Genomic DNA, 22,895 nt, shown 5'->3' with positions numbered 1-22,895 from the left:
CAAGAATAAATCACATTGTCACAATCATTTTCATAAGAATAGGTAAAAATATTTTATTCCATCTTTATGGGTTTTAAGTTGTACATTCTTAAAAATGGTTCAGCACAGATGCTTGATACATTTTTTTTGGCATAGAATAGAATAGAATAGAATAGAATAGATCTAGGCCTGGTATTTGAGTCAAACTGAATAAAATCCTTAATAGAAAGCTAAATTAATATGCTTCTGCTAATTATACTATGGTAATAGGAATTATGGGTAAAGGAAGTGAGTGCTCACTGAGGGCATGAAAATGAAAAGAATAAAATGAAAGATAAATGGACTTGTTAAAAGTCCCCACCTGCCTCCCCACCCCTCTCAGACGCTTTGCTCTGTGTGTGAACTGGTATTTTTACTAGCGGTAGTTTACACAGCGCTCTAATCTCGCCTTCCCTGTGTGTGTTTGTGCGTCTGCATGTCTGTTGTGTGTGTGTGTACTGCTCATTCAAGACTCAGCTGGTCGAAGCAGGTGCAAGCTGGTGACTCAAACACGTGCACGCTGCCTACCCGGCCTTTCTAAAAACCCCTTTGTGTGGCCGAAAAACTCAAACCATGATGCGCCCGTCTCTAAACAAACCCAGCCGCCCTGTAAACGGTACCGAGCCATCAACCAAATACACACATTAGCCTTATATAGACGTCACAAAATCAGACACTACAACTTATTATGTAATGTCTTGCATGGTTAGAAACTTTACATTTGCTTATGTAACCCCCTGCTGACATCACAGTGAGAAAATACATACTGTAATATAATAATATGGTGCATTTGTAAAATTCCCGTCAAACCACTTGCTTTCTTAAGTATTTTTTCTGTGTTGATCACTCTTCCCTATTTTGAATTGTTCTTAGAGGTCCAGCAGGGATCAAGGGGTTATATGTTTAGTAGTATTACAGCGCTTTACATGTACTGTAGATGTAGATGCTGCTGTGGATAGATTACAGAAGCGGCCAACTGACATAAATAGGGAAGGATAAAGAGCAGCCGCTGTCATGACGTCACTAATGCAGCCGTGGCCCTTATATAAGCCCACTGTTTGAACACTACACACAGGCACTGCCATGTAACCTACACTAGGACACACTGTGCGGTGTATAGAAAATGTAGTCCACTGCTCACACCGCCTAGGGCTGAAGGTGGCTTTGTGCAAGCTTTGAATGCATTATTCCGCAGATTCAGTAACTGTATGTGTGCACGCGTTAGTGTATTCACGGTTGCTCTGTTTGTGTAGTCTAGCGTGTACTATCTACAATAAAAATAACAGTGAAAAGGCCTGTTCTCCCTGTCGCTGTCATCTGATCAGGAGACAGAGAAAGCTGATGTTGTGATCCCGTGATCGTGCTTCTCGTCCCAAGTCTGATGGAGGATCTCCCGTTAATCCCTTAATATCACTCGCCCCACTGAGATACTGCTGCCATCGCCATGGTGATGCTGAGATGGCCTGGATGTGTTTTAACACATGGCCTGACGGATGAGGGGGGGTGGGGTTGTTGATGTTTCTCTTTTTCTTTTTCTCTTTTTTGCACAGAAATCCCCCTTTGTGAAACATAAATGCAATCTCTTTAAATAGTATCTCAATGTAGGAAATGCAAACGGGTGGGCCGCTGGATTGGCTGCGTACGAGGAAGAGAAGCTGGTCGCCTTATCCTCCAGTGGGCGGCTGCTTGGATGGTTGGTTGACTGGTTGACTGGTTAAATCTGTGCAGAGAGGCGGCTAATGCAAGGGAATCCTTTGATTTGGGATTTTACAGCAGCCAAAGTCACACAGATCTCTCTGCCATCAGACAGCTGTTGAGTGGCATGGAGTTCAAGTTAATTTAGCCTGCACTGTAGCTTGGTCACATCTGTTTATTTTTCTGAATGTGCTGATGTTTATCTCACAGAGTCTCCATCACATGTGTGTCATACGTAGCCATTCAGAATAGTATAACCTCGTGAAGTAATGGATACCTCGCTCCCTAAGCTGTTTACCAGATGCTATGTGATGCTACTGGAGTTTGGAGCATCATATGGCATCTGCAGCAATATTTTAGCAAAGCGATGGGTGTAACCGGTGTGCAGTCGAGTGATATTAGATCCGTTCTTGTCTGTCTGTGTACACTGGTGGCAGTTTAGTTAAGCGAGGTACTGTATTAGTGACGTGCTGCGGTGATGAATTGGGACAGGAAGGAGCAGAGCAGGCTGGGCCAACAATAGGCAGGGTATCTATTACCTCTCTATTGTTAGCCATGGACAGGCTATTATTATAGCCCTGAGTAAGACATAGACAGCTGACTGCAGTCTCAGTACAACCCACCTCCTGGTCCCAGCAGGAGCAACAACATCATGAGGTTTCATGTGTGTTTGTGGCTCAGACTGATGGGTGACGAGAGATGAGTTTAGACCAGTGTTTTTCAAACTTGGGGTCGGGGTTGCCAGGAATTCAAATGAGGTTGCCTGAAACTTCTAGTAATTGATAAAAAATATATATGGTGAGTTGACAGAGACAATCACAATCCATAAAAGACATGACAAACTGTGAAGCTGAAACTGAAGCACTGTGGTTCTGTTTATCTGTCAAATGTTCACTGTGGTCGGTTTAAGATGCTGCAGCTCTTTCATAATTCATAGTTTGAGTTCTTGTTTGTTCAGTATTAATTGTCAGCCTTGTAAATCCAAGCTGGACTGACTGTACATATCCTGACCAAGGAAAATAAAAGTCTCCCTTTGTGCAGTAATCTACACCTGGATTTACTGCCTCCGTCCATAATAATATACATTATATAGACTAAATATCATCTAAAATGAACCTTTATTTGTAAAATGATATAGCAAACTATTACATGATCAAAAACAAATAAATTTTAACAAAAAAAAAAAAGTCTCAGTTTTGAATGTCTGGGGTCATCAGAAATTTGTGATGTTAAAATGAGGTCACGAGACAAAAAAGGTTGGGAACCACTAGTTTAGAATAGAGTGATGACAGTAGGGCTGCACAATATTGGAAAAAAACTGGCATTTCGATTTTTTTTAACCCTGCGATATATATTGCGATATGAACAAATACTCAGGAGAATATAATAGCTGTTTGGTGCTGATGTAAATGGTCAAACAAATTAGTTGTGCTTCATTGTGCCAACAGGTGCAAGGCACTGTCGATACAGAACACAAGTTTCAGTATCATCCTTCTTGTAGCCAAAATAATTCCAGGTAACTGACATTGCTTTTCTTTTTAGCACCAAGTCTTCATTTTCAGTGATTTTCTCTTGTTTGATGCTCATTTTTCAATGTTGTTGCCAGTGACTCACTCCAAAGTGATTGAGAGTGATTGTCATTGGTGGATCACTGTGCGCAGTGTGTGTCAGGTCCCCAGGTTGAAATTAGATGAAAACATGTTGAGTTCATTTTTCTCCTACATTGCAGGACCTGCGATGTGACTATTGCGCACACATACATTGCGATGACGATGCTCAAACGATATATTGTGCAGCTCTTGTGGATAGTTATTGCTTACTTACTTTACTTTACTTTACTTTACTTTACTTTACTTTACTTTACTTTACTTACTTTCAGAGCTCCACAGAAGTGTCCACACATGTCTAAAAGACAGTTTGTCATTCCATCCATTGGTTTGTCTCTGTTATAAGGAAAATATTTTGGTGGCCAAAGGTCAAAACTGCTTTGGTCTCATATGTTTTTGACCAGAACTGCTAGTTATATTAAGATGGACAGATTATTATGCAATGATAGTGGATGCATCTCATTCTATTGATTCATTAAGATTATTTTTTTATGTAAATTACAAAAAGAGCAAAATTGTGCATAAATGAACATTCCTCTGCATTTTTATTGACGTTTCTGGTTCATCTTGTAGGCGTGAAGCAGGCATTGTAAAGAGATTTATGCTTGATAAATCATATCTTTGTACATTAGGTGTAAATGAAAGCATATGTAAATGCTTTATTTTGACTTTATGATCCGAAGTAAATACATGTGGATTTGCGTTTATTTCCTCTCATCATGAAAACAATGCATACTTTGCATTTAACTGGACTTAGCAGGCTCTCATTTTTACTCCCATGTGTGTTTTCTGAAATGCTTACTGTATTTTGTGACCCAAACAGTCTCCCCAATGTGGGTCTTTAGGAATAGATACTTTCGAAGATCAGGGCACTGGCGTATGGATGTAAACATCACCTCTTATATCATGGGATTCATCCTCAAATGTTCCGGTTACAAACCATAAAACCAGTAGGAAAGTCTAGGCTTGTTTTCAAAGTAGGCCTTTGCTGTTTATGAGACTGGAAATAATGTGGTGATACTCAGACTGGACAGAATTGGTGCTTGAGAAGCGGTTTGATGCTTCAACATTTACAGCTGAGGGGTGAGAGGAGGACACGGAGCTGCATTGAGCCGTCTCTCCGCCCTGTTTTTTTCGGAGCTGGAGACCGGGCTAATGTGGAGGGCAGTAACCCAGCCGTGGCGGGGCGAGGCCCGGGGCCGGGTTTCTACAGTATTCCCTGTGGAGCTGTTGAGCCGTGTATGGGAGGAGTTGTGACGTGAGCATGGGACAATGTCAGCTGCCAAGGAAGTGCTGATCACAGCGAGAATAAAATGTATCCGTGTCAGGATGAATAAAGGAGGCTGACAGAAGAAGCAGCCGAGCATTCACGTACAAAGAGAGACACATTCATACAGACGCCATCACTGGAGCATTTACCAAAACAAGCACATATGTGTAAGAGCACAAACATGATGAATCACCCCCTCTGGGTACTTTTTATGTTTTCACTCTACAGTAAACTAGCTGTATTCAAATAACTATTGTACATATGTTTCTTTGCGTTGGAAATACTCCTGTGAATACGTGGGCTGCTGGGTGATTAGCTGACTCTTTGCCACCTGGAAATCTCTCAGGAGGAGAGATATGGAGCAGCTCAATTGAATCCTGGCAGGTAATCTAAGGAAACAGATGGATTTTAGTTATATTTGGCAGCAGATTAGCCACTTCCCCGTTGCTCAGAAAATCTGCTGTTGCCAACTCCTGTTTGACAATCTGAATATTAGTCCTTGGTCAGGAGGTCTGGCTTGTGCGCTGTTAGATTCCCTATTTTGATGAGTGCGCCCTGCGGATTCAATCCTATCTGTGCTTTCTAAGGCCCAGCTGTGGTTGCTGGCCAAGCCCTCCACGCCGAGGTGCCTGCCCCCTTCGCCGTTCCTCCTGCCCTGCCTATCACACTGTGCCAGCGCCCGCCGCCAGAGGAAGTTATCAGCTCTCTATCCCCTGCCCCTAATCCTCTCAGAGGTGGAGAGGAAGCGTTAAGTAGCACTTCTCCTGGCATTTATAGGAGAGGTAGAATGAACAGGTGTCTCAAGAAGACCTAATCATCTGTCTTTAAATGAGCAGCTATTTTTAGCACACACTTCCTTTTTCTTGGTGAGGTGCAAGTAATGTACAGTAGAGGTGGGAGAATGGGGTAGTTCTGTTATACACTATATGGACAAAAGTATGTGGACGCGTTGAATTCAGGTGTTTTGTTTCTAACGGGTCTGGGATGCAAAATGGTACTAACAAATGTCATAATATAGTTTTATATTGGGGTAAATATCATTGTTTTGCATTGGTTAGTTCTGTTTAAATTGTTATCTTTGCTTCCAAAATGTCTCAGAGATGGTTTTTACTTAATTTCTCCCAACATTGATGTTGTTTTTTAATCCATGACTATGGTTTTAAATATTCTACCTCTAAATTTCTAAAATATGCTTCATGCACTGACTGTAAATAATAATTTTCGACCACAATTAACCATCTACTTTCTTCACATCTCACTTACGAAGAAAAATCTTGCATTAAACTTTAAGGAAATATTGATTTTTATATCTCAAACCGGCATGAACAGGACATCTTACAACTGGAGACATGATGTGACCCAATATTTTTGTCCATATAGTTTATATCCCACAGGCATAATGCTGACACAGTGTGTATATTTATTTTCCTAATGTGGCTGATTCTAGTACAGTAACACTATCTGTACGTTTTCAGGAATAGATGTTCCACTAATGTTTTTATTTCTGCAAACAGTAGATGTTTCAGATGTTCTGACCTTTTGTTTGTTACTATACAGACATCATTCAGCTCTGGAAAAACACATTTCCAGATCTGAACCACATTGAAAACAAACGGAACCTGTCAAACAAAACTTGCTTGTTCTTTTGCACTAGAAGTCACATGTAGAAACCCAAAACAGTGTGAAAGATGGTGGAGAGGATGCAAAGACACACTGAGAATTAGGGTTATTCCGCAAAATACTGATTTCTGAACACTTGTCACATTAAAGCATTTGTATTCTGTTGCTTAAAATTACTGAAAGTGGAAAACCCAATCAGAGATAGAAGTTGCAAATTAGCTAAATGCTATAAAACATTTGTGCAAAGCATCAGATTCTCTATTTGTCTACTGTATTTCACTGCATTGTCCCTGGTAAATAAATAAATGAACCATCAGCCATCAGACTGTATAACAGTACACAGTGACCCTCCACCACCCCTGAATCACATCATGTATATGTGCAATCACTATGTGAATATGTAAATATATTTAAAGTTTATACTTTTAAGAACATTTATTTCTACCTGCCTTTCATTTGCACTGGTGTGTCGCATATTGCTGCTGTAAACTGTTACATTTCCCCATGGTGGGATCAATAAAGTCTTATCTTATCTTATCTTATCTTATCTTATCTTATCTTATCTTATCTTATCTTATCTTATCTTATCTTATCTTATCTTAAATTAATAAATAAACAAGATAAATAATATGAACTTGCTACTGCGGAAGGTAACACAGTTATGTACTTACTTAGTTCACCACTACTTTTACTCTACTACGTTTCAGTGGAAAAATTAAATTTTTTTTTTACTGCACTTCACTTATTCAACACATACAGCTGCGGAAAAAAATTGTTAGACCACCCTTTGTTTCCTTCAATTTCTTGTTCATTTTAATGCCTGGTTCAACTAAAGGTACATTTGTTTGGACAAATACAATGATAACAACAAAAATAGCTCTTAGTTGTTTAATTTCAGAGCTGATATCTATCCATTTTCCATGGTTTTCTTGATAAAAACCAAAATCACTTCAGTTCTTACCTCAATATCTATGGCATTGTACTGACAAAAATGATGCTTTTAGGCATTCCATGTTTTCTTTTCTGTCTGTTTTAGTCACATGATACACACAGGAGTTAGCGCATGATTGCATAGCCGTTGTTTTTGATGACTTTTGATGGTCTAATATTAATTTCTGTGACTGTATAGTTACTTGCATAAGAAATCATATGATATACTTACATAATATAATATGGAACCAGTGACAGTTTACACAGAAGTTTAGAAATGGTCTAAAACTGACTTCATCCTGACAAACTACAACACTGTAAAGCTATTACATATATTTGTCAGACTGGTTGAAAATAGAATATTCAATATTAACACAGCATTTTGAAATACGTCATTTTTCAATGATGTTGAATTTTTATTATAATAAATACTATGAGCTACTTTTCCTCTTACATCAGGAACTTAACCCTTTCATGCATAGTGGTCACTACAGTGGACAGCTATTCTACAGCTGTTCTCTTGTATATTCATGGATTTTGTTGTTTTAGTTCCATATCAGCTGACACAGTGGACGCTTATGCACTATCCCATACACTGCAATTCATACTGTTACTGTAACTTTGCTGTTCTTGATCTGCACTAACATGTTTGAGTGTAAATGAATTGCTTGTTATTGTTATTAGACTGTAATTAGCTTCTTTTTTTTTTTTTTTAAACAAAAAGTTTTTTTTTTTTTTTTTTGCATATTATCTCCATGAAGTGAGTAATAACTAGTATTAGTGCATGTTAAAATGTGAGAAAACATCAGATTAGCTGCATTAAAAATGTTTTTACATCATAGTTTTCACACAGTATATCATTTGCTTCAAAAATGTAATGCGTAGTGTCCAGCTGAGTGAACATATTTGCAACTCCATGAAAAATAGGTTCATAAAAACATTGCAATTGCATTGTTTTTTTTTAAATGCCTTGATCAGGAAAAAATCTTAATTAAGGCTCTCATAATTCATGTATGAAAGGGTTAAACATATGAAAATATAGAATTTCTTGTTGTTTATGACTCGTTCTTATTTTATTCAAATACATCCTCAAAATTACCCTTTAAAATGTAGGGTAAATGTCTAGAATAAATGAAAATATTAATTACTCTGGTTCTCCTATATGCTGTATGCTAACAGATCATTCATAGCATATCGGTACAGAGTGCAGCTTTACCAACTCTCCCTGCAGGTCACTTGCCTCTGAGTGATTTCAGACAGACATTAACCTCATCTCCTGGCAGTACTGACTGACTGGGCTGGTGTTAATGATGTATGTAGTTGGTATTTACCCACTGAGCCAGATTACTCCCTTATGATCCAATTATCACTCAGTCTGCAGTGGACTCAGAGGGCTGCAGGGTCACTGCTTAGCCGTGAGATGCTCTATCACAGATTTTATACTCCAGCGTCGATGCCAAGATGAGGCTGCATCTCACTCTGTGCTTAAATGCCAATATCCTACACTAAAATCATGAGGAGGCATTTGTAGCATTTCATTGTAGTATCTTGGCTGGATGGGCTGTCTGCAAAGCCAGCACTCCACGAGGGACATTTTACTGCATGCTTTACTGGAGAAAATTCATTACCTGTGTATATAGTAGGCATAAAAAGAGGTTTTAACTAGGCGCTATACGGTGGAGACAGCTTCATTGCAATCTCACAGGACATCCCCCTTCCCTCCACCCCCTAGAAGCCTACATTCATGTTTCTAGCAGTTTAGTTTTCAGCCATGTTGGGTCTTGTTTTCTTCTGCAGTTGGTAATCAGTGAAAAGTCACACTTTCCCTGAGGAGAACGCTGCTGCATCTGACCATATCCCACTGATCGCAGCTGCCCACATCTGGCAGGCTTTTGTAAAGGAATTAAAAAGAAGCAAAGGATCCTCACTATTGGTATGCTCATAGAGACGATTAGAGGAAGCGACGGCCCTCTGAGAGTGACTGACTGGATGGGCAGGGCCTGCACACTTTGGGCAGGAGAGATGGTGTAATTGGAAAGTAATTACTCCTCCAGTGGCATGTGTGGAAACTTGGTAGAGTGTGACAAAGAGTAGAGTGTGTGGGCCGGAAGTTGCCTAAAATGAGAAGAGGTACATCACGACTGTTGATTAAGAGGAAACGCCTTGTCTCGTCATATGGAGGTTGATTAGATGTTGGCAAAAAGGCTGCAACAGCAAGAAATGTGTTGGGTTTCACAGCTGGTACCTGTTTCATTGGCACCCATCGTCTTGTGTTGTAAAACTTTAAAGAATATGGCTTGTCGCTTTCTTTCTTTCTTTTTTTTTATTACCTCTGCAAAGGAAGTTATGCTTTCATTGGGGTTTGTCTGTTCGTTTGTCTGTTAGGAAGATAACTCAAAAAGTTAAGGACGGATTTTGCTGAAATTTTCAAGAAATGTTGATACTGGCACAAGGAACAAATGATTACATTTTGGTGGAGATGGGGTGGGGGGGTGGGGGCCTGATCTGCCTAGTTTGTACATTAAAGTAGAGTCGATGGGGGACGTGTAGCAGAACAGAAGATTCAAGGCTGTAAAACAAAAGATACTATGCTTGGTGTAACTTGAAATAAAATAGACTTTTCTCTGAAGTTCCATGTAAGAAATGTACATTTGGATCTGATCATGGTACCAACAAGTGCACTATATTAACCTGTTTAACCCTGACCATATTTTCTGGGGAAAAACACCTAAAAGACATTTCTAAAGTAAATGAAGAATTACTTCACAATAATAAGGTTCATATGGATGTTCTTGGTGTCTATGGACATTTAGAGACCTCACAGAATCTATTCCCATTGTCTAAAATATTGTATCTATTACTATGCCTGAGTAAACTGTAACAAACTAAAAGAGAAATTAGAATTTTTTTATCCTCGCCTGTTTTTTTTCGGCTGGATTGACGATATGCATAAATTAATTGTTCGTGTCGGAGATTTTTAATAGCGTATATTTCACCCCACAAAGATTAAAAATCATGTTTGAACATTAAAGTTTGTACTAAAATACACTTTTGATGTACTTTTATTATCATTAGGGTCTAAACTTTGAGCAAAAGTTGAAAAAAACATTAATTGTCCTGATTTATTATATTTTTATAGTAGGTGAATATTCATATAATTTTTTCAGCCCGCGGGCGGGCTTATAGGGCTAAAGGGGTTACTGAATATGGCTTGTCGCTTTCTTTCTTTCTTTTTTTTATTACCTCTGCCAAGGAAATTATGTTTTCATTGGGGTTTGTCTGTTTGTTTGTCTGTTAGGACGATAACTCAAAAAGTTATGGACGGATTTTGCTGAAATTTTCAGGAAATGTTGATACTGGCACAAGGAACAAATGATTACATTTTGGTGGTGATAGGGTGGGGGAGCTGATCTGCCTTTGTGGAGATCTGTGCTCTCCGAGTGCTTTTCTAGTTTGTACATTAAAGTAGAGTCGATGGGGGATGTGTAGCAGAACAGAAGATTTAAGGCTGTAAAACAAAAGATACTATGCTTGGTGTAACTTGAAATAAAGTAGACTTTTCTCTGAAGTTGCATGTAAGAAATGTACATTTGGATCTGATCATGGTACTGACAAGTGCACTATATTAATATGAATAAACTGAAGGTATTACATTGGTGAATTTGGTGAACCTACCGGGAAAAATATATACAATGTGCTGTTTGTGTTTTGTTGGGTATGGATTTTGATGAAATTATCAGGAAATGTTGATGCTGGCACAAGGAACAAATATTTCAATTCTGGTGGTAATCGGGGTGGGGGGGGGGGTTACGGATTTTGATTAAATTTTCAGGAAATATTGATATTGGCACAAGGAGCAAAACATATATATAAATACAAATTTTGGTGGTGATCTCGGGGGTGGGGGGGGGGCACTGATCTGCCTTGGCGGAGGTCTGCGCTCACCAAGTGCTTTTCTAGTTTCAATATCTATTTCAATTGATCCTAATAATGTGGATTTTCTGATACCAGGTGGGACTGTATTGGCAGGACAGGGGGGTGGGAAGAGTATGGAGGATGTTTAAAGGATGAAAAAATAAAGTTTGATAAGATTGATTTGCACATCAGGGTGTTGTATAAGACTTCAGTTGTTTGATATTTACACCCAAGGGCAAAGCTGTCTGGCAGATAAGCTTTGGAAATGTAGTTAATCTTTTGAAAATGTGGTTTATCTTTGCCCAAACTATGATCTTTTCCTAAACTTCACTAAGTAGTTATGGTGACTGAAGCAAAACTCCTCAACCACATGACACCTCACGTTAGAAATGAACCAAAATCTCACAGCTAATCCATTCTCCCACCTTATTGTTGGTGACATAGTTGTATTTTTTATATACAGGTGACTGCTTTCACGTGAAACTAATTAATTCATGTGTGTGTGGTGATATTTTGTTGTTAAGAATCCCTAGTTTAGTGTCCACTACATTTTGCCGTTGTGTGTTTGGACCACAGAACTGCCTATACTTTAGTCAGTCAAATTCTATACATATAGCGCCACATCATTACAAAGGTTAGCTCATGACACTTTACATTTAGAGCTAGTCAAACCAGACTCTTAAGCCAATTCACTGACACCAACACACTGTAAGCCCGGATAAGTAGAGTTTACTCGAAAAATTTGAGGCAAGTGATTGCACTTAAATGATTTGAGTAATGATCGACTAATCAATTAGTTTAAGTAGGTTCAACTTTAATGCTAAAAGTATTGAACTTAAACTATTAAGTAGAAAACACTAAAAGACAAGTTATTTGTACAGTCTACTCTCGTTATACCGCCAACTTCCGTTCACGGCCAAATTGGCGGTATAGCGAAAATGGCGTTACAACGGGTTGCGTCCATAATGTGCATGTCTTACTATATGATGTCTATGCTGCCTCCGTTAACCCGTTCTAATTGCGTTTCTAAATAAATCTTGATTCTGTTATGTTGTAAGGGATCATTTAAAGTGGGGAAACATTTTAAGCATTATTATACCGTGTCGGGAAATGACACCCCATCATCTTGAGGCTTTGGCTTAATCCCACGTCCTCTTCCCGACATCCTGACCTACTGAGTGTTCTGCGATAAATGAACGGTGGCCGTTCCGTAGACCTACTCGTAGCTTGTCGCGATCAGCGTCTGGCGCGTTTGTTTCAGTGCATTGTTAAAATTTATGTTTACTCGATGGCAATCACGCTGGCGGTATAACGGTCGGGAAATCAATGGTATAAGTGTTATTTGTGCATGGAACTGGGCTGGCGGATGGCGATAGGTGGAAATGGCGGTAGCTAATGGAATAATGCATTGAGGATTTTTGTGCAATGGTTTTGGTCGGCGGTAAGCGAAAATGGCGGTATAACGGCGGGCGGTTTAATGAGAGTAGACTGTACTTTAAATCTGTTGTAAAATGAACCCCATTATCCAACCATTCAACTCAGCATTTTAGGTTACACTGACTAACTTTCTCAATTGCAACCAGATTAATTTATCATTGATTAAACAACTTTTTTTTAAATTAATCAAACTCAAAGTCCTATACCTAGTCAGAATAGTTTTGAAATTATTCAATTTAATATATTGTAGTATGAATGGAAATTATCTACATGTCATTTGCTAGTGCAGGGAATGCCATTAATATGACAAGATGATGAGATTTCAATTTTACAATAAGGGTGTTAGATGAACGGTAAAGTCATTGTTCTTCCTATGGCTGTGACTCATGGTGCAGCTCTACAAAAATACAAAAACAAACACAAAAAGGCCAATAAACACTGCCGTACACACATTAAATTCAAATTAACACTAACACCACAACCCCACTGAACCCCTGCACAGAAAAATAACACATTTTCAACAACATGCCCAATACCCACAATGCAAAGCAAAGATAAAAAGGTGTGGTCATGACTAAAACTTAGTGATTTAAATCCATTCAACTTAAACTTTGTCGTACTCTCAACTATGTCTACAAATTAGTAGAATATACTTAACATTTTATAGTAACATCATAAAACTTAAAAAATTTTAGTGCATTGTAATTAAAGCATTTTAGTAAATACAAATTCTGGGCTTACAGTGCAGAATCCTCCAGGAGTAAACACTTGGTAACGGTGGTGAGGAAAAATTCCCTTTAACAGGCAGAAACCTGGAGTAGACCTCGAATCTGGAGGACTGTTGTCTGCCTTGACCAGTTGGAGTTAAAGAGAGAGGGTAAAGGAAGAGAAAGAGAGAGACTGGGGGGAGGGAGGTAGAAGGGGGGAGATAGGGATAGGGGAGACACATGGATGCACAGCAAAGTGAACCATGGGCTAACTGTTAAAAACTAGAATTGCTGTTGCTAGTATAACTACCAATAAATAACTAGTTCAAATACCCATAACTGTTATCACTGCTACTCCAGATATAAGTATTTAAGGGGTCATATTTATCTAAACCCACTTTTATTAGTCTTTGGTTTATATATTTGTGTATTTAGACCCTAATAGTTCATAAAGTTTGAATTTGAACCCTCCAGGTGCTGCAAAGCTATCTTTATATTAATTTTGGCAAAAATCAAGTAGATTTCTACAACCTGTTTTAATTCCTTCCTAATTTGTTATGTTTTATGACTAGGTACGTCATGACATTTCCACATATAAGGTCAAGACTTCACATGAACATTTCTCCGAGTACGACATAATTGTTTGTCAGCAGCAGTGGTTGAAGTAAAAACTGAAAATATGTCCAAACTTTTAGATGATTACATAAAATGTTCAGTTGTTGGTTGAACGGGACAGAGCAGCACTGCCAACAACCTGGAGGGGGCGGGGCCTGAAGTGGCTCACATGCATTTAAAGGGCTAGTTTTTACCTTATGCTTTAAAATTTTGTTGTATTTATTTGCAATGACAATAAAAAGAATCTAATCTAATCTAATCTAAAATGACCTTTCTGGTGTCATTACTCAGAAATAGGGTTGAAAATGGACCTGTGGAGGTGAATTAATGAAGAATTCAGACCCAAACTTAGCATTTACAGTTTATGTAGACCACAGGGAAATGTTTTAAAATGCATAATTCCATTTTAAAAAGCAAAATATCACTCCTTTAACAGTGGATATACTACTACTCCACCTGTTGGTTCCAATAATAGAAACCTCTACCATCCATGTAACTATATAAGAAATACTATCACAACTATCCTCAAATGGACCCATAAACAGGAACACATCACTCCCATTCTCCATAACCTCCACTGGCTAATAATCCCCTTCAGAATTAATTACAAGACCGCCATCATCACTTTCAATTGCATCCATAGAAATGCCCCCTGACTACGTCAAGGACCTCCTCACCCCTCACACTTCCACCTGTAGCCTCCAGCCCCACAGCACCAACCTCCTCCTCCCCCCTAGAACTAAACTTCGGACCATGGGAGACCAGGCCTTCTCCTCTGCCACCCCCTGTATCTGGAACTCCCTCCCTGACCACCTCGAAGCTCCTCAGTCACTGGACTCCTTCAAAATGGGGGTAAAAACATTCCTGTTTAGACAGGCTTATATGGGCCACCATGATGCTTTGTTTTATTCGCTTAAGTCTCTTATTCCTGTAAGAGTATTTTATTTTCTATTGGACTGTCTTCTCTCTGTAGCACTTTGAGATTCAGCTGAATGGAAAGTGCTTTATAAATGCAATTTATTATTATTATTATTATTATTATTATTATTATTATTATTATTATTATTATTATTATTATTATCATCCTAAGACCACATTTGTAGACAAGAGTTTCACAACTTTATACAAAAAAACAAAAAGAAAAGAAAACTGTCCACCACCAAGGACATTCCATAAAAATTTTAAAAACTGCATCTGAAAAAACTGTTGCATCATGATGTTTCCAATATAGGCACTTATTTAATAAAAACAAAAAAAGCTTGTCCTTTACTGATGTATCCTGGGTCTTAGGAGGTTATTATTATTATTATTATTATTATTATTATTATTATTATTATTATTATTATTATTATTATTATTATTATTATTATTATATGGATAAATAATAATAATAATAATAATAATAATAATCTTTATTTATAGAGCATTTTTCATACATAGAGACTGTAGCACAAAGTGCTTTACATATCAGTTTAAAAATCAGTACCACCCCCCACCCACGCACCCACCCACCCACACACACACACCCACACACACATACACACACACACACACACGCACACACACACACACACACACACACACACACACACACACACACACACACACACATACATATGCAAACCCACAAGCTCACACATACTTAAAAAGACTGACTAATAATAATAATAATAAGACTAATGGTGATGGAGACTTGACCAAATCTTTATCACTGTAAATCTATGGTCCTGAGCGGCCCCTACTTGCCTCCCACCGGTGGACTAGGTGAGGGCAGGTTTCTGTATCTGCTGCCTATCAGAAGTGGTTAAACACACATTGGATGCTGCTGGACCTGCTGCGGTGCATGTGACATGTTGCCAACCTTGTTCCGGGTGTGAGAGAATGTGATGATTCAGGGCTCGTTGTACAGCTGTCACATCAGTGTACTGCTCTTAACACAGCTGTGGCTCGGGAACAGCAGTTTGTGGGGGAAGAGAGATGCAGTTTAGGGAGGTGGGAGCAAGTGATGCTGTTCTTTCAGTCGCTAAGCTTTGTTATCTTCACTTTCCTCCTTTTCCGTCACAGAGCTCAGATTACTTACATATCTGGTGTTTTACTAAAATGTAAATCTGGCGTTTTCTACCTTATGCACAATTACGTATATTATCTTGACATCACAGGATTTACATTTTGGTAGAATTTAGACGGCAAAGAGATGCAACAGAGGTCATCCACCTCTGAACCATGGATGGTCTACCACTAGATATACTGTATGTTTGTTTCAGCTGGGTTATTAATGTCTTCTTCATGATTTTACTACAAAGCTGAAGGTATTTACATCCAAAAACACTGACCAGAACCAAAAACTGTTGGTGTTGTGTGGAAAATGAAAGAAATGTCACTATTGTCATGAAAAGCCGATCTCATAGAAAACATACACAGTGGCATTTTGTATTCATTGCTGTTGATGATTTTGGTCTTTTGCTCTTAAAATGATACTTTAATACAGAAAAGTACCAAAAGATGAATGGCTTAATGACTTGCTTTGCTTTTTAATTCATATTTACATCATGTCATGATCATTCGTTAGCCCTAACTTAAGCTTTTTTTTTTTTTTTTTTTTAATTTTTGCTTAAACCTAGAAACCAATAGAAGCCCAGATGCAAATTAGCAAAATCCCAGATATTTTATTTTATTTTATTTTATTTTTTTTTTTTATCAGTCATCCACCTCAACTACCTCTTGCCTGTTGGTGAAAGCCACAAGGATTTTTAACAAAATCTGCAGCCTTTCAATTACTTATCACATTCAGAGCACATGCGACTGTTTTTCTGTTGAAAGACACTGAAGACTTTCTGGATGTATTTACACATTATAATATTGAATTTCCTCTTGGTGATCGATAAGATTCATCTGTATCTTTATCACTATCCAAAGTGAAAAGAAAAGGCAGAAAACATAAAAGCTTTGCTCAAACTGGCTTCACAGTATTAAAAAACTGCCAAATAGTGTATCATATTCATTCATTCCTTCATTCATTTATTATCTGAACCCACTTTATCCTCATTAGGGTTGTGGGGGGTCGCTGGAGCCTATCCCAGCTATGGGCGAAGGCGGGGTCCACCCTGGACATGTCGCCAGTTCGTCGCAGGGCTGACATATAGAGACAAACAATCACTTTCACATTCACACCTATGGGCAACTTAGATTAACCCATTAACCTATCAGTGCATGTGTTTGGATGGTGGGAGGAAGCCGGAGTACCCAGAGAGAACGTGCAAACTCCACACAGAAAAGTCCCACCCCCATCGACTGGTGCTGGAATCGAGCCCAGGACCTTTTTGCTGCACAAGTGCTATCCACTGCATCATATTCATAATAAATATTATTTAACCTTTATTTAACCAGGGGAAAAAAGCTAATTGACTTGAAAAATCTCTCTTTCAAGAGTGTCCTGGCCAACACAGCAGCAGCAGAAGTTACCAAAAATAGAAATCACAGCCACACATCCATACTAAAAATACACATAAAACACAATAAAAGTCAGTTCTAATCATAAATATGATTTTCATAACACTCAAACTCAAAGAAATGATAACAGTTTCATTTATCACCATGGCTTCTTTTCTTGTGTTGCTTACAAAATATAAATGAAACAGAAACATTTAGTTCGATGTTCCTTTTTTAGAAGTTTATGCTGCACATCTGTCCACTAGAGAGCAGTGTAGCATTATTCATAGCCTGGCTGCCTTTCAGAACCACACCAGTGAGGTTAAATACAGAACAAAAAAACAACAGAGGCTAAAAACAACACTGTTTTGTTGCTTATCAAAGGTTAAAAAAAAAAAAAAAGTAGTGTAGGCTACAGAGATTGTCTGCACAAAACTACTCCTAACTCCTGTCAGCTGTGTGTGTTTTTATTTATAGTGTACATGTGGTTGAAGAGAAGCAGAGTACAGGTTAAAGAGATGGAAAACAGAGACTGTATCTGCCCCCAGGCCTCCTCAGCAGCCAGGATACTGAATACGTCACTTGTGACATTTTACACTCACTCATTTTACTGCCCCATGTCAAATAATACACTGGACGTGCACACACGCTCTTACGTATGCACACGTAGGAGTACAGTACACACATGGATATGAGCTGTCGCACACATGGATGCATAGACAGATACACACACATCCACTCACCCAGTCCGGCAGCTGTCCAGGCAGGCAGGCAGGCAGGCAGCAGGCTCGATCAGATAAATATGAGGCTTGTAATGCGACCACAGAGACGGGGCTGATGGGATCAATAAAGAACACCGCTGCAGGTCATCAGGAGAACACAGTGAGAGGATAAATATGGACTGGCTCATCGGAAAACAGACCAACGAGACTGATGGGTACACAGGACTATATCTTCTCTCGTGTGTTCTCGCACCAGTCTGACACAGATCAGACAGGCAGATTTCTTGCTCTGATGTGCTGTGCTCTATCAACCTGTAGCTGAAGTCGACGCTGGAAGGCTTTTGTTGCTCCATTCTAATGCTCTGCCTGAAAATGACATTAGTTTTTTTACACTTTTTTTTTTTTTTTTTTTACACAAATGCATCATTAGCAGGCAGTGATGTATCAGATGTCAGTTTGTTACTTACTTTAAGCAGCTGATAAGTGTTTTCAGTGCAATGTTCAGTATCGCATGACCTGAATGCTGTTTATGGGAACTTCTTGCTTCCACTCTTCCAGCATTCTGGAGCTTTATTTTTAATTTCTGTGTGGATTTGGCTTCTTGATTGTGATGGTTTATTGATGAGGATTTGTTTTCAGTTTTACATGGTTGTTATAAGTTGATAAATGCAAAAAAACAACAACAACAAAAAAAACACAAAAAACAAAACAATGCATGTGGTCATACAACCACTTAACACTGCTTTGTCTTGGTCAGAAACAAAATCCAATCAACACATTCCCTTTCACACAGCTATATAAAGCATGCTCTGCACTTTGCAGAAGTGGTGATGAGTTGTGTGAAGTTGCAATGTGTGATTCTTGGCTACAGCTCGTCTGTGTTTGGCTTTAAGTCACATTTTCAGTGGCTGGATTTTGTCCTGGCGGCTTCATTGTTAGATGATATTGAGGGACGGCTGTTGTGCAATACGGGCACATTAAGGACACATTGTGTATTTATTACAGTAGATCGTTGATGTGGCTCAATGTGCTGTGCAGGCAGGGCTGTGATGCTCTTTAGTTGCATCTCCAAACTTGTGCAGACGCCTGGAATTTTACTGAGAACTGGATTTTTTGTCATGGTAGCGAGAATTAAGTTGGACAACAGAAATTTAAGGGAAGTACATGGATAAGGGGCTAAGTAAAAACATAAAAACATGCATTATGATCAGAAAGGTGTGCTGACACTTCATCTTTCCGAATCTGTTGCAGAAAGTGATGTTTGTCCATGTCAAAAAGGGTGTTACTCACATGAAGCGGCCATATTTTTACATTTAAGTTCGCACTTTTATCCTTTTGTCATCTTTAAAATCATTTTAATTGTTCAGTTTTGTTCATATTATTATGTCATCATCATATCATGTCATCATCCTCATCAAATCATCATTTATAATATCCTGAATATGATTCATATTATAGTTAATGAATCATCATTTATTATTTATCATTTATTAAGTCATTTTAAGTAAAAATCCATTGTGTACTTTTTAAAATCTTCTTTATGTTCAGTTCATCATCTTTTTGTGTTCTTTATGCACTGAGTTGGGCACACTTTTTTTATTTTTTTATGTTTTAGGATCAAAGAAGAACCAAAGCCTCAGCCGGCACAGTAAGTAAACTGCATTACCCAGAGTGCTCTAGGCTTTGACACTTCTTCCTGTCATTTGGTGCTGTGTGCTTCATGTGGCTTTCTCCTCTTTGTCTGGGAGTAAAATGAAAAAAAAAAAAATTTTAAAAATGTCACTAATGTCATGAATAGTCGCTCTCGTAGAAAAATTTGCACAGTGGCATTTTGCATTCACAGACTCTAAATGAGCACTAACTGGATTTTGGGACGCTGTGCCGGATGCTAAACAGCTGACTTCCATGACATCACTGACAACAGCTTTTCCTTTCTATGAGCTTTTTATTATATCCAGGCCCCCCGACCCCCTATTTCCTCGTCCCTGGTCTCTAACTGGCCGCTCATTTCCACCCAGTGTATCATCTGCACTCTGATTGGCTTGTGCAGCGTTTTACCGACGCAAAGCTGCATTGTGACCAAATCCACCTGCAGGGCTAACCAGTCCGACAGCCCGACTGAGTGCACCTCTAAGCTTCAGTAGAATAAATTACACTCCTTTAACCCTCAGCTGAGTGTTTGTTGCAGCTCTCATTTCCATTGGCTGCAGAGCTTTCCTGCTTCTTCTTTCCCTCCTCCTACTGTACGTCTGTCTAGATCAGGGGTGTCAAACTCATTTTAGTCCAGGGGCCACATTCAGCTCAATTTGATCTCAAGTGGGCCGGATCAGTAAAATAATTACAGTGAAAAAAGTAAAATTATGTTATGGTCAGCTTTACATCTACAAAGTTTCCTTAAAAATCTGAATAACATGAACAACTTGAATTGTCTTAAGAAAAACAAGTGCCATTTTAACAATATTCTGCCTCGGTTTATCAGTTTATCATTTACACATGTGCATTACAATCGCACAAAACATTTAGTATCAGGCAGAATATTGGTAAAATTGCATTTACTTTTCTTAAGACATCTCCTTTTGTTCAGGTTATTCAGGTTTTTTTTTAAAAATATAGTTTCGTAATGCAAACATTTTCATGTAATTTTACTTTTTTACGCCAAAAAAACCAAAGAAAGAGCTTGGGGTTGTCATTATTTATAGGTTATTATGATAATATTTTACTGGTCTGACCTAGTTGAAATCTCATTGGACTGTATGTGTCTGTATGTGGAACCTGAATAAAAATGATTTTGACACCATTGATTGTTAATATCTTCAGTGTAATTTTTGCATTTCACAAATTCATCCTGCGGTTTGGAATGGACCCTTTGGCGGGCCAGATTTGGCCCCTGGGCCGCATGTCTGACACCTGTGCTCTAGCTCATCTTTCTTTTTTCCTCCTGTCCTTCTCTTTGTATTTCTGATACTGTCTCTGGTTGTCGATGTTCCACTAATCACAGCTCTGCCAGTGTCCCGGCCTTCTCCTCTCTTTGCTCCTCTCTGGTTGTAGTGAATGCCTCTTAGAAAGCCAGCTGCTTCCTAAAAACCCTTTCAGGACACACTGTTTTATCCCATGATGACTCACTGCCATGTTCAAGTCACACTTTGCTTATTTGAACAGGTGGTTTCCCTTTAGTGGGATCACTGAGCTGGTAAATAACGTTCTTCAGCCCCAGCAAAAGTCCCAAAATGACAAGGAGCCAGAGCCAGACGCGTAAGTAATAGCACAGACCCCTCCCTGATCTCAAACATACAGTAGTGATCCCAGCACAGTATGTTTGACCCCAGTTGGTACTCGATTTTCTAACACAAGTTCTCAGTATGTTGGTTGAAGCATATGAGAGAGTGGTGGGATAGGGGTTATGTGTAAATGGAGCAGTTTTGGTGTTTTTTAGATTAAACATGTACCAATGTATGGTTAACTTAAAAGTCTTGTGTGTAAGATTTAGAAGTATCTAAACATACAGTAGATGTGGAATGAAGTGTTCATAATTACAATTTCATTTGTGTATTTTCATCTCAAAGTAAGAATTGTTTTATTTTTGTTACATTAAAAGGAAGCAGGCCCTTTCACAGACTCCACCATGTTTCTACTAATGATGTCCCAATCTGGATTTTTTTTTGCTTCCAACCCGATTTTTTTAAATAATTACTTTTGCTGATATCGATCTGATACTTTTTACTATGAAATTTTGGTTCAAATTTGGAGTCATTATTTATAGGTTATACTATTATTCTACTTGAGATCCCAATTGGGCTGAATTTGGAACCTGAACTAAAACAAGTATGACACCTTTGACTCTTAATAACTTTAGCATAATTTTTGCACTTTCCAAATTCATACTGTGGGCCAAATTTGAACCTTTGGCAGGCTGGTTTTTGCCCGTGGGCCATATGTTTGCCACCCCTACTATAGCACCTCTATGGACAGGTCCGTCCAGGGATTATACAGGAGTGTGTTTCGTGCTGTAATGAATGAATATGTGCAGACCATATGACCGTACAAAGTGATAGTGAAACTTAAGACGCTTTACTAATTTCTCTAAGTCTCCCGCTGTTGTGCAGCTCATTTTCCTTTTCCCTACCTTCAGAAACTTTAATTTGAGGGGGCAGGATGTTTGTTTAAGAAGGAAGCATTGTCCCCCCCCAGAACCGGGCCTAGATTGGCTTGACCTTGTGACTAAATCCGATCTGCTCTTCAAAAAAATTTCAGATTGGCAGCCAATACCATTCTTTAGATCGGAACGGGACATCCCTAGTTTCTACTGTAGTTCTGAATTCTTCTTTCCGTTTTTTGATGGTATCCAGCATGAAGTTACATGAACATCACCTACTGTCTTTAAATGTTGACCAGAAATAATATCATCTTCTTTAAAACAGAACAGACTGAACAAACACTGTAGATGACCTAGGGCCTTCGTGGTGTTTGTGGCCACCATAGATGAGAGTGGGGGGGGGTTATTCAGTCAGTTGCAATCTGCACCTCTTTTGCTAGATGTCTCTAAATATCCTACACTGCACCTTTAATGCCTGTCCACACTAATGCATATGTTTTGCAAAACTGATATTTTTCTTCTTCTCTATATTCCCACATTTAGGCCATACATAAAAGTGAAAGATTTTCAGAGAACTTCGAAATTGTTAAACGATAATGTGGTACCCCATCTTGCTCCTGTCTAGTATGTCTTTGTATAATGAAGTTGCACATGAAACATCAAATCCAGGTGTATAAATCAGTGTATGACCTGCAGTAGATGGAAGTCAGCTCCGATACCTTTGGGAGATGGACCGGACCGGTGTAATAGACAATCCCCATTATGTAAAGAATACATTTCCACAACTACAAAAAAAAAGCCACTGCATCTGCTACGTCAAGTATTACCCACGGTGTC

At 38.7% G+C, this 22,895-nt stretch overlaps 1 protein-coding gene across 1 annotated transcript in view; it reads left to right on the top strand.

Annotated features, from left to right (window-relative positions):
* Positions 1–22,895, top strand: part of rims2a (regulating synaptic membrane exocytosis 2a) — a 278,590-nt gene that overhangs the window by 16,246 nt on the left and 239,449 nt on the right. Inside the window, 2 exon segments of the mRNA XM_030157202.1 lie at positions 19,581–19,613; positions 21,125–21,217. Of these exon segments, the coding sequence (XP_030013062.1) occupies positions 19,581–19,613; positions 21,125–21,217 (126 nt within the window).

The sequence above is a fragment of the Sphaeramia orbicularis genome, chromosome 16 (assembly GCF_902148855.1).
Source record: "Sphaeramia orbicularis chromosome 16, fSphaOr1.1, whole genome shotgun sequence".
Lineage (NCBI taxonomy): Eukaryota > Metazoa > Chordata > Actinopteri > Kurtiformes > Apogonidae > Sphaeramia > Sphaeramia orbicularis.
The sequence above is the reverse complement of the archived record's forward strand: the minus strand, read 5'-3'. Positions and strand labels throughout refer to the sequence as shown.